Source organism: Akebia trifoliata, chromosome 8, assembly GCF_017979445.1.
Source record: "Akebia trifoliata isolate Shusen 1 chromosome 8, ASM1797944v1, whole genome shotgun sequence".
NCBI lineage: Eukaryota > Viridiplantae > Streptophyta > Magnoliopsida > Ranunculales > Lardizabalaceae > Akebia > Akebia trifoliata.
In genome coordinates this window covers 41993371-42006334 of record NC_141382.1, presented here as the reverse complement: position 1 = coordinate 42006334, position 12964 = coordinate 41993371, and the positions used below count along the sequence as shown (strand labels likewise).

General features: G+C 36.2%; 2 protein-coding genes across 5 annotated transcripts in view; one reads left to right on the top strand and one right to left on the bottom strand.

Moving 5' to 3' along the window:
- LOC147396902 (villin-3-like) overlaps positions 1–12964 on the bottom strand; it is a 112982-nt gene that overhangs the window by 26403 nt on the left and 73615 nt on the right. The gene's annotated exons all lie outside the window — the stretch shown is intronic.
- On the top strand, positions 2528–12651 carry LOC147396908 (3'-5'-exoribonuclease family protein). 4 transcript variants are annotated; one of them, XM_086452200.1, is made up of 9 exons: positions 2528–2686; positions 7958–8157; positions 8256–8305; positions 8448–8517; positions 8610–8715; positions 9050–9116; positions 10507–10582; positions 11192–11490; positions 12074–12651. In XM_086452200.1, the coding sequence occupies exons 2-9, from the start codon at positions 7998–8000 to the stop codon at positions 12161–12163; spliced, it is 918 nt and encodes a 305-aa protein (XP_086308326.1). In that variant the 5' UTR covers positions 2528–2686; positions 7958–7997; the 3' UTR covers positions 12164–12651. The 4 variants fall into 4 exon arrangements, with proteins under 4 accessions (XP_086308326.1, XP_086308324.1, XP_086308327.1 ...); XM_086452198.1 differs by having other exon boundaries at positions 2536–2686; positions 7949–8157; XM_086452201.1 differs by having other exon boundaries at positions 2537–2686; positions 7949–8157; positions 12133–12651.

The following is a 12964-nucleotide window of genomic DNA, read 5'->3' as shown; positions in this document are numbered from 1 at the left end:
TGATTAAAATAAATTTTTTTTTTTTAAGATTTTAAATAATTACTCTATAAGTAAAACATGATTTTTAATTAAGCATTTTCTAATCTTTTTTTTTTAATTATTACAAAATTATAATTATTTTAATTTAAATATATGTAAAATCAATCAATATAAAACAAGTTTACTGCTCACAAAAAGCAAAAATTGCAAGGAATTTGGTGAGAGTTTCACGTCCCAATCTGCATTAAAGGGACAGTTCCTTTGAAATGCCAATTCTGCCCTTCAGGTTCATGCCAAAGAAGTCGTGAGCTACTTTTTTTATTTTTTCTTCTTTAGATATTATTATTAAAAAGAAAAAAAAAACAAAATAAAACGTAAGAACATACTTTGAATGAAAACTATGTTTGACGAAATAAGACTATATTCCTAGGCCTAATAATTAAGGATAAACTGTAGAGGATATGAAAGCTTATCATTATTTGCAATGGTGATAAGTGATAACAACTGAGTGTGAGTGATTTTGAAGGGTACTCGATGCTATGAACACTTGTCCTTTTATGGGTTTTGTTAACGTGTGCCCGTGGGCACACGTTAAAGTGCATTAAATGCACTTGGAAAATTGATTCTTATATTGAAAATATCCTCATAAATTATTATTTTTTAATCAAAATACGCCCAAATGCTCATTCCCAATGTGTGTTTATTGTACTCTAATGTGTGCCCTTATGACACAAGTTAATAAAACCCCATTTTTACTAGAAGCATGCTCAATCATTTAAAGGACGGGGAATGCTAATCGCATGCTCCTTAATCGTGTTGTGTAAATTTCTTGTACTATGTTTGGGTTTCAAGTCGCAAAATTGTATCAAAGGAGACCTTTTTCGAAGTGAAGTGGGCTTGACTTGAAGCAGGAGGAAAATGTCGTAGTCAAGCTTCTCAATTGAACCCATGCAAGGGTTTAGGGGCATCACTCCCAAGTTGAATTTTTTTAGGGATATATATTCTTTTGGGGAAAGTCATTTAGGATTTATATTTTTGGGGTGAGAAATTTTTTTTTTCTTTTTTTTTTTCTCTACTCTCGTCTTGGTTAGTTATCTCTAGAACTGTAAAACCTAAAAGAAAATAGTAATTGGATTTTTTATCTGATCCGTGAACATAGGCACATTGTCAAATCATATAAATCCTTGTTGTTTTGGATGCGATTTTCTGGTCTCTTTGTTGCTTCGTTTTTTCACACGCAAGAGCATGGCCATAACTTTTCAAATGGTGAGGACACGTTTGCTTAAGAAAAAAAAAAGTTAGATTTTGATTACTCATTTTTCTTTTGGTCAAAAGTTGAGGGAATTTACATTTTCAAATTGGTGGCATTCACCTTGATTTCGATCATTTGTTATAGACTAATGAAGATTTACCTAAACACCTTCAATTTTTTTCTTTCCAAAAATCCGTTATCTTCAACCTATTGAATAAAATGATGATGATGATGACGATCATTCATTATCTAAACTTTAATGTTAAAAAATTCTAAGAGAATAATAACAACGAATGCTTTATTGGGACGTTAACATCTTCTCATACGTTCTTTTTCTATTTTGTTTTATCTTCTAATACATTAAGTATTAGATGTTTATATATATAAAAAAAAAAAAATGTAAAGAACACTTGCAGAAATGTTCACAATAGTTTTGATATTTACATAATTATCAAAACATCTCTACCATATCCATTGAAAGATGAAAAACTAAATATGTTATTGAAAATGAAAGGATTGGGAGAACGCTAATGTCCCAATGAAACATTGATCATATACATATCATATGATATAGATATACACCTCTGAATTTAGATAAATATTTGAAATAAGAATAATGATGAATGCATGCGGTCTTGGTACGTGATTGACATGGCAAGAGCACAGAATCGCACATTTTTTTCTTGTGTATCCCTATGAAAACGATTTATGATTCTTTGCCCTTGCCACGTTAACTGCGTACCTGACCGCATAGTAAGATCGTGTGCATTCATCACAACTCTTGAAATAAGCTCGTGATTTCAAATTGATAACATACCCATGTTTACGGTCTTCTGAGATACTAATCCAAAAGGACACAAAATGCCCTTATCTTCAACCTCTACCTTAAAACCCTTGATTCCCCTTTCACGAAATAAAAATAAAAATAAATCACTGTCTTTCAAACTTGTTACTATCCCAAATAGATGAGAACTTAACCTTTTCCACTACCAATGCCCAGGTGTTTTTTTGATGTATTGGTTGAATTAAAAAACAAAGTGGGGGGAGTGGAGGGTCTTGGAAGGGGTGGCTTGGGGCTTGAAATAAGAAAACCACCGAGTTGTCTCAGCGCCGGTCGAGTTGACAAATCGTCTCAAAGACATGAGTTGTTCCAGCGCTAAGGCATTTTTTAAAATCTCGTCCGATTCAACTCAAATAAATCGAATATCTCGTCCGCGATGACTCGGTCTCGTTATTTACTGGACGAGACGTCAAAGCAAGTTTTAAAATCATGTCAGGAACCGGTTTGGACAGATTAGTAACGATTGGACTCGTCTCACCACAAGCCAGACTCAGTGGATCCCAAAACCCGTTTCTTAAAACCATGACATGGGGGGTGGTTTAGTGAGCAAACCTTGAAGGGACCTGCGTGTAGCAGGAGTTCGAATTCTGCGCGGCTCTCATCAACTCTTACAGGTCTCTCTCTCTCTCCGTCGAATATTGTTTTCGTTTCGATTTTTGGGAGATCGAATACTGTTTCGTTGGGAGTTTTTGGTTTAGGGAAGGGCTTGAGCTTGCTTTCCAAGCTCTAAAACAGTTATTATAGATTAGAGAATGGGATTTACCTTGTATGTGTAAAGGCTTGGCTCTTGGTTACAACTGAAATACAGTGCAAGTTATGTATTTTAGTTGTTTGGTTGCAACCCAAATGCAATGCAAGTATCTATCTTTACCACTGTATTGCGTTTATGTTCGATTACCACTATGCATGAATCTCTTGGTCCACCCCTTGTTGATCTAATAGTCTTGATCCTTTGCATATCTACTTGATGTTTAGTTTACAACTTTGACCAATTTTTGTAGTTTTTCTCAGCCAAAATGCATGATTGTATGAACAATGTTTGTAGTTTTTCCCAAGTCAAAATATGTGAGGAACTTGATTCTACTATCTTCTTGAGAAAAAAAGGAGAAAAGAAATGAAAAAAAAAATGCTATAATTATTTCCATTGAGATACTGTGAGAAGTTGAAAATTCCCAAATTGTTGCATTTTCAACAATTCAAATGGGTTTTTATAATTCAGAATGTTTGAGAACAAGTGATTGATAATTGTATTATGATTTTAATACCCATAATGTTAACTTTTTTTTGGGGGGGGGATAGATATAGTGTTAGTGGTTAGCAAATGAAGTTGAGTTCAGTTCAAGGGGGTTTGAACCTAGGATGTGGGAACAACTCTTCACAGGTCTTAACACTTAGCTAAGTTGGCACGTCAAACGCATAATGTTACTCTTGTGTAGTAATTTGATTCTTTTTTGATACGTGGTTCTTCTTTGAGTTCAGAATTCTGAAACTAGTCAGCTATTTTGAGGATAGCCACCTCCCCTAAGACAGAAATTTGGATGGAGTTAATACTTAGCCTTTTCCATTGATAGATGTTCTGCTTTATACAACTGCTCCTGAAACTAACTGAACTGACTTGCTGCAACTAACACATAACTGCTTGCCACTAAACAGAATCCAACTACTACTACCACTACTATCCCATGATAGTAGCAAGACTCCCTTTAGGATAACTACCTAATTCAGTCACAGAGAACATTACGAACACAATACAGAACCACTCCTATAACTACTCCCACATAGGTACAACTGACCCACATACACAAGCACAATGTTGTTAAATAGCATATACCAGAACGTGTTGTTCACCTATGTGATTTTGCACATCGCATATGTGGTGGCATATGCTGTAAAAATGTTTTTTTTTGGAAAAAAAATGCAGTAAATGTTAAAAAATTTGAAAAAAAATTAAAAATTCTAGAAAAATACACAATAATTAAGGCACCAATTTCATATTTCCATTCATAAACCAAATAGTGCAAGTAAAGGATTAAAATTAGTCAACAATAAGTCAAATAGGCAAATAGTCATACAAATGTCTTAGAAACTAATTCTAATAGTTACTTTGGTATTCTACACAAGCATCCCTAATTCATTGTGGAACATCTCCATTAGGATCACTGCCGGCTCCATCATTGTCGTCATCGCTTCCATTCTCCTCATCGTTGGAGTCATCACCCTGCTCTACATACACTTCATCTTCCTCAAATCTCTTCGTTTTTGGATCTCACCAATTCTTCATCTACTTGTACTGATTAATCTTTTTCTTCATCTTCATCTTGATCTTTATCATCATTTTTTCTTGTATCTCGTGTTTGTCTTTTAGAACTTTTCTCCTCGAGCGTCCACCAGTACCCCGTCTTCTTTAACTTGAGCCTTCTTTAGGTATTGGTGCAAAAGCCGCTTACTCAACTTGGGCCCAAGTTAAATCCTCCCCTTTGAACACAAGCTCGTCCCGTGCATCTGTAATCCACGGATGATCTACGCCAAGATCATCAATAGATATGGGATCATAGAAGCTAGGATTCTCTTTCTCCAACTTGAATCGCTCGTTCAATTTCTGGTTGTATTGCTCGAACACCAAGTCATTTAGCTTCTTTTGTTCTAGCCTACTTTTCTTTTTAGTGTGAATCTGTTCAATACATAATAATATATAAATATTACTTACTTATATAATCGGAAAGAATAAGGTAAAATATTAAGTGTTTTACTTAGTTATTACATCTCAAATGTGCTCTAATTGCATTCACAACCCGATGTAGAACATATTAACCCAAGACTTCGTATGGCCAACCTCTTCAGACATGACTCCTTCGTAACTGGATCAACTTCTTATTGTGACCACGAATCAGCTGTATATATCAAAAGATTATATTTAAATATTTATGTCTAACTAGAATACTAGATAAGATATTGTTCTATGCCTTTTGACAATATCTCTTCTAAAGAGGGTTTTAAGAGAAAAATTTGAAAAATCCATGAGATTTCATGGTGGAAAAGAGGGTTTTAAAACAGAGATTACTGCAAAGGACTTCCTCATCAAAATTGCATGAGATCGGTGCTCAGATTCCTCTCAAAATCGATTGATATCACGTCGAGTTATGGTTGAAATTGTCTCTCCCAAGAAGAACCAGAATGCTGGCGAAGAAATAGGATTAAGAGTTGAAATCGTGGACTTAGGGTAGAATATTTAGAAAAGGTAAAGGGTATTTTTGGAATTCTATTGTTTTTTTTTCGGTAAATAACAACTTCGCGCAAGAGTAACACAAAAAGCTGAAAAAACCTACTCTTACGTTAGGAGCACTTTGAACTCTTGCGGGGAGTAATTTTGAAAAAAACTTTTTTGTCCAAATGTCCGCAAGAGTACTTCTAGCTCCCCGCAAGAGTTAGAAGTACTCGTAGAGTCGTATCCAAAGCATACCTGGATTTTCTTAGTTAAAAACTTAGTTTTCAAATGCTGAGAGGCTAGGAGCTTGTTTGGCCAGTGCCTTAAGGCATAAGGCAAAAGACTCACTTGCATGAAAGTTTTTAAAAATTAATTATTAATATAATATGAACAAATTAAAATTCATAAACTATATACAAAATTAGGGGGAGATATTTAAAAAATAGAAGAAAAGAAGATGGAGAAGACATAAAAAAGAAGAAGAAAAGGAGTAAGATGAGAATAAGAGTAAGACGCATAAAAAGAGGAAGGGGAGAACTCAACAAAGAAAAGAGAAGAAAAGAAAAGAATAGAAGATACGCCTAGTTGGAGGACTTTCTTGTTGTCAATGAAAAGTTCCTTGCCTAAAATGATGTTCTTGTTTTCACGGTTTGAAGTTTGTTGCATTTTGGAATATTTTGGAGGATTGTTTTGGTTTTGACCGAGATCAAAATGAAATTCACTTCAAATATTTTTGGAAAGTTTTTGTGAAAGCTAAAGATTTAATTAATTCTTGATGATGATTACATGACCCTAATAGGGTTTATTTAGAAACTAATGACAAACTCTAACAAATAATAACTACAATCAATTTAAATCTCTAACTAATCTACCTTATCTAAATCTCTCTAAATCTCCATAGATATGATTCGGTTGTTGCTTATGGGAATATATTGCCCAAAGCTCCTGTCATCCAAAAGAGCCATTGAATCTTCTACGATCAAGTGGTTGATAGAGACCAATTTTCAATTTTTAGGCCCAATAGAGGCCATTGCCAATGGTCGAGCCCATGGAGCCGAGATTGAGCTTATTTTTCTAGTCCATTAGAGGTCACATTTTCGGATTAAAATCCATTAGGTTTTGGTGTAAGCCTAAATTGATTATGGCCCTATTGAGGCCTATTTGAGAGTTGAGCGATTTGCTCCTCCTTATTTTCTATCATAATCAATCACTTTGGATAGATCTTTATTCTTGGGCAAAAACTCTACATTTGACGGCAAAGTGGGTTTCAACGACCAAACTTCTTCAACAAGCACTTGGCTAACTTCTTCAACAAGCATTTTGTTAAAGATGACTCTCCGTCAACAATTGCATGCTTTGAGGCGATTGGTTTCAACAAACTCACAATGATCGTTGATCACCATGAGTTTGAGGGGGAATGTTAGAGTATTAGATGTGAAGTATTGTAATAAGGTGTACAATTATGCACCAAATCATATATATGGAGATTTAGAGAGATTGGATAGGGTAGATTAGTTAGAGATTTGAATTGATTGTGGTTATCTTATCTGTTAGAGTTTGTTATTAGTTTCTATATAAACCCTATTAGGGTCATGTAATCATCATCAAGAATTAACCAAATCTTTAGCTTTCACAGTTTTGGACTGTCTTAGAATGATTCAGAATTTCTTAGAATGTTTTGGTCAAGGCTGTCTTGATTTTTCTCCTAAATGAAACATTACCTTGAGACAAGATTTTAAACCTTGGTTGTTTTCTCTCTCCCCCCCCCCCCCCCCCCATCCCTATTGACTATATTTCTTTCTTTCCAAAACCTTAATCAACACAAATAGATAATTAGCGGACCTTTTTACTAATTACCTAACATAAAGTAATACAGATAACAAGAATGCATGTCCATCAATGCAAACTACAACATCGATAATTTAGATTGTTGATCAGAGAAGGGAACCTATTTAATTTGGATGATGAAGTGATGCAATTGAGAATGGGGATCATCCCACATAATTTAGTTTTTATTCTTTCCTACACTGCTAGTGTTAAGTGATGATATGTGATTTTTGATTATTTGAGAAAGTGTCTTTTATTTGCATAACTATAAGCTTAGAAGCTATACTGCATTTCAATATTGCCAGGTTGATAGTTTTATTTAATATTTGCAAAGCTTGTCACTATATGATGAGTTATAGAGTAGTTAGGCAAACTACAGATTCGTAAAACTTTTAGGATTTTTTAATATTTTTATCTCATAAAGAAAATCGTAATGAATCTTAGAATCAAATGATTTCAACCCAATTCTATTTGAAGCCTGTTCCTTTCAAGTTTATGATCTGATTCAATTCTGATAAACGGTAGTCAATCACCTGGTTTTCCTTTTAACCAGAAATGGGGTTGAGCTTGCTTTGTTGTGTCACGAGTTACAGCCCAAGTTTGCGATCTTAGTCTTTAAAATTTGTGTTTCTTTCTAACCATTTGTCTACAGAACTTAGAAATTACAGTTTTAGGCTTCATCTATTACTTGCAGGGAATTTAGCTACAGAAAAGAAACTGTCCCTCTGCTTTCCAGTTTTTGGAATCCTTTTTTTATTTCTGGTTTCCTTTGCCTTTGTGGGTGTTTGTACTTATGTAGGTTTTCATTACAAACTTGGTTATATAAGGTGTTCGATAATTTTAGCGTTTGCAGAGCTGCTAGTCTCTTGCTGCTAAACAAGAAAACAAAGAGGATGGGGTCAGCTGGTGCCTCTGGGGATTTGTCCGGGGAAATGGAAGTGGATGCTTTTAGACGCCTCTTCCCTCTTCGTTTCTATGAGCGTCATCTCCAGGAGTCCATACGCCCTGATGCCAGGCCACTTGGAAGAGCTAGAGATACGACTGTGTCCCTTGGTTAGTTAACAGTTGTTTCCTTTATTTCCTCTATTCGTTTGTGCATTCTCTTCTTCAACATTTTCTTCCCTTAAGCTCAGCAAACCTTTTCATTCTAGGGGCTGTTACATCTGCCGATGGGTCTGCATTGGCAAAAATCGGTTACACTGTAAGTGGTTTTTTTTCCTTGTTTTCCATTATTTACCCTCTATACATAGCTTACTTTGCACATGCACACAAATACGTGCATAAAATCTGTTTTGTTATTTTATTATCTTGTTCAAATGATTGAAAACATGTTTATTTCATAGACCATGCTGGCTGCTATCAAAATGGAAGTCATGACTCCTTCCTTGGAGTCACCCAATGAGGGCTGCGTAGGTTGATTCTCTTTGTTATATTTTTTTTACTTTCTATATTTTTTTGGGTTCCTTTTTATAGGAAGTTAGTGTTAAAACTTATTTTGTTTCCAGCTATTGATTTCCACATGCCTCCAATTTGTTCTCCGATCGTTAGACCTGGCCAGCCAGCTGAGGCAGCACTCGTTATTTCAAAGCAGTTGTCTGATTGCATTATAAGGTATGATAATGCTCTCTCTCTCTTAAATAACTCTTCATTACATGACGCCAATACTTTTCACAATCACTATCCATGCCAAAACCTCTATTTTTTGTGGCCTAGCACACCTCTGCTACCGCTACCACTAGATTTCCAGGAACGGTTTCTGTCCACCATCCTTTCTTTGGATTAGAACCTTGACAGGTTTTAGTCCAACACTTCAACTTGATTCAGGGCCACAAGATATTCTTTTAGTTGTTGTGGTTTCTTGTGATGATTAATATGCCTTTAGTCGTGATTTGAATGCTTTGTTTGATGTTCATGTTTTAAAGGCTAACTATTTATGCTATTGCAGTTCTGGAATGATCAATTTGAAGGAACTGTCCTTGATTGCTGGCAAGGCTGCTTGGATGGCATACCTGGTAATAGTCACTAGGTTGAAGATACTTTCATTCCATTAGAAAATTCACTAAGCGACTTATTTATTTTTTCTTTTCAATAAGTTTAGAATTGTTTAAAGAATTAGGGAAAAAAAAACAAAATTCAGATTGGGGAAGAGTTTGTATCTAGGTACTATGTTCTTAGCTAAAGAGTTTACTATGTCATTGCCATCATGGCTTAAAGTTACGTACTGTCTTGGTTTCGGCTGAGGCCAGAATGAAACATTGATCTCGAAACACTTAATATTTTGGGGTTGTCTCAGTCATAGTCTTGGTTTTTCTTCTGACCAAGACTATGTCTCAAGACATGATCATAGACATTGATTGCCATACCTTACAGCATAGAAGAAAAGGATAGATTTCCCTCTCACTGCCTCCCTAACATGTTCAATTACTTTTGCTAGCCTCCAGGGACCCATGTTAACACTGCTTGCCCAAGTGAAGACATTCGTAGAATTTCCCTTGAAAATCGATAGCCCTTTATGGTTGTCCTTGAAAATCTCGCGTTATTGAAGAAGGGCTCTTATTTCTGCCTCACTTGACTCCATGATATCTATAGGGCCAAAGGATGATTTTTGGACCTCTACTTGATCACCCTAATGCCTCCCTAAGCTCGGGGAACTGAGGTATTGCCATCAAAACTAACGTTTTTTTACCAACCTACATCCAATTCCATACCACAACCTTTACCCTTCCCCTATAAAGGTTATTTATCCAAGTAAGTCCATTATCTTAAAGCCGCTGAACTCCTTTTTAGCAAGGACCCACTTAATCATCAATCTCCCAATAGTGTTTCCAGTGCTATCCTTCTGTATGGAAAATTCTCCTATTCGACTCTTAGCACAAGTGCCAAGAGAACAATGGAAGAATTCTCCAGACTATTTTCTCTCGGTTGAAGAGATCTCTAGGACGCAGATGTGATACATCCAACATACATTTTGCAAAGACAAAACATTCCAAAATGTTGTTGGAGGAAAACTCTGAAGAATCTTAGCAAATTTGTATTGAATAAAAAGATCAACATAATTCTCACTTTCCATGCACATGATCAAGTGATCAGCGGGCAGTATTATTTCCCAGGCAGATCCATAAGGAGGCTTATACTTCAGGAATAATGGGATGTATCTTTACCTCTGGAGATCTTACTTTCAATAAACCAGTCAACACCGCATATAAAAATTGCAATGAGAACAGCTTGTTGCATCACTCTTCTTTGAATCCTTTCTTATCCTTACCTAATTAAATTTTGGTTTTTTCAAGGTGTGTGGTTACTGAAAGGTAGATATCTGTAGTTAGGGACTGTTGAAATTTGCCTAGCTTGTTGTCTGTTTCCCTTTTTGGATGACAAAGAAACTATACTTCATGTTTGCAGGACATATATTGTCTAGATGCAGATGGTGCTCTTTTTGACGCAGCATTACTTTCTGCAGTTGCTGCCTTCTCTGATTGTAAGATGGATCCTTATCGTTTTTATCCCATGCTTGCCTATTTTAGAATATTTGGCCAAATATTGCATATTGTCTAACACTAGACAAGTTTTTGTTTCCTCAAGAACCTTTTGAAAAGTTTCCATTTGCCTATATAGTGGATGGATTATGTAAGGTCTGCCATGGATTATGTAAGGTCGATTATCATAAACTCTTAGTGTGTGTTAAGTTGGTATCGTGAGTAGGGAAACTCATTTAAAGGCCTTGTTGATGATTAAAGTCTAAATGTTAATAGGCTGTATGACTAACCTCAGCAGAAAGTGATTTTCGTTTCTTGTCAGCTGTAGATTGTGCTAAGAGTGCTAGATGGCTAGAGTATATTAGTTGCACCAATAGTTTCCACACTTTCAGTATGAATGAATTTATCAAAAATAGGGTTTATATGAAGAACCTGCTTTCTAAGAACTGATACTTTGCATTATTTAAAAGATGTAAGGCTACCACTCAAACTTCAATATAGGATCTCTGTTCGACTCTGCCTAAATTATATCCTAACTTTCAAATAGTTTATCTACTACATTCTTTGCACCCAACCAATATTTTCATGTAATTCTCATTTTTCACTTGCAGTGCACATCCCGGCTGTATCTGTTAATGATGATGGGAGAGTAGTTGCTGTGTCTGGGGAACAAGAGGAAGGCAAGTTAGTGAAGGAGTCGCTCAATGAGGAAAAGAGGAAGCTCACTTTGAGCTGTATCCCATTCTCATTGACATGCATACTTCACAAGAAGTACATCTTAGCGGACCCTACTGCAGAGGAAGAGTCCATCATGGAAACTCTTGTGATGGTGGTGTTGGATTCATCTGGTAGACTTGTTTCATTTTACAAGCCTGGAGGACAAATTCTTGCCCACACATCAACTATTCAGGTTGGTTGGCACCTCCCTTCAATTTCAAGAACTGATGATACCTTAAAAATTTGAAAAGACTCATTTGGGGGGAAACACTTAAAAGATTCACCATATCCAACATTGTCTACTTGCTTCATCATGGTTGTGGAAGAGAACCGTGTGACCATTTAAGACTGAATAATGATTTTCTGACGCTCCCTCCCCTCTGACATACGCTCCCATACACCCTCTGACGTGGCATGTGCTTGAACCATAGTCTTTTTTCCCAGGGATACAGAACAGCACATATTTATGGGATGCGCAGTTGTGTATCCTGAGGAAAATCTATGGTTCTAGCCCATGCCACATCAGGGAGTGTATGTCAGGGAGGTGTCAGAAAATCATGACTCTTTAAGATGTGGTACTTGGTGTACAAAATCAGATCTCTTTTGTTAGTGAGTCTGATGGTCCGGTTCCTCTTTAAAAAAAGGTGGTTCTCGGTTCAAAATTTGTCAAAAGCATTTTGGGCTTGGGACCATAGCTCAGTTGGTTGACATATTGCTATGCAACTCTTAAGATCGTGGGTTCAGGTTCAGCTTACCCTTACTCTACTGTGCTCCAGTGGCACTTAACCATGTTGTCCTTACTCCAAAACACAATTCAACATTCCAATGGCTGCAGGATTGCATTGCACTTACTAGGCAACGAGTGAAGGAGCTCCACATGATTCTACATGAAGCCATTGCTGACATGGAAGTTGGCTAGTTTTAGTATGAATATGGTGAGTGGTATTGCCACCAAGAAATTGGTCTATCGAACAGGTAAATTTTTGATCCTAAATTATGCGTTCTTTTCTGTTTCGAAGCCTGTCTTTGGAATACTGACAATTAGCATGGTCATGAACGGGTCCTGTTGGCTGATTTTAGTAACACATAATAGCAACCGGTTAATTCGATTGTGAGGATAGTTTTATTTGTTTCACAGGGAATGCAATTATTCTTGTGTTCGATATCTTTTGGAAAATTCTAGCTAGGGCTTCATCTAATATTTTGATGCCCTCAATACTTTTGAGAGTATTATCATATAGCCTACTTTCCTTGTGGATTCCATCTGCTGCTGTGTAGTCGTGGTCTAATTTAAGTGCCTTATCTCTGTTGCATATCCAATAAATGAGATATGGCATACTTGATTCTCTCAAAACCCGATACAAATTTGTGTGTTTGGGACCAATAGCTTCAGTCCAATCCATACCTCCCAATGTGTACTCCGCTCTAATACCAACTCTTATATGCGCTCATGGGAGCCTTGAATTGTGTGGACTGTGCATTGAAGTATACCTAGTGAAATTGCTGATTGTACCATGCACTTGACATGCCGAGGATTGTTATCTATTCAGTGGGTCCACCAATGATATGGTGCAGGAAGAAATTGAATAAAACTGGGATCATAACCTTCCAATTTATAGACTACCAGTGGCGTTTTTGTTTTGTTTTGTTTTTTTTGCATTAAACAC

Excerpts from the sequence above, each read along its gene's own strand:
- LOC147396908 (XM_086452200.1), top strand. The coding sequence starts at position 7,998 with ATGGGGTCAGCTGGTGCCTCTGGGGATTTGTCCGGGGAAATGGAAGTG. Across the intron at positions 8,306-8,447 it reads TGGCAAAAATCGGTTACACT|ACCATGCTGGCTGCTATCAA; the intron begins GTAAGTGGTTTT and ends TTTATTTCATAG. Across the intron at positions 9,117-10,506 it reads CTGCTTGGATGGCATACCTG|GACATATATTGTCTAGATGC; the intron begins GTAATAGTCACT and ends TCATGTTTGCAG.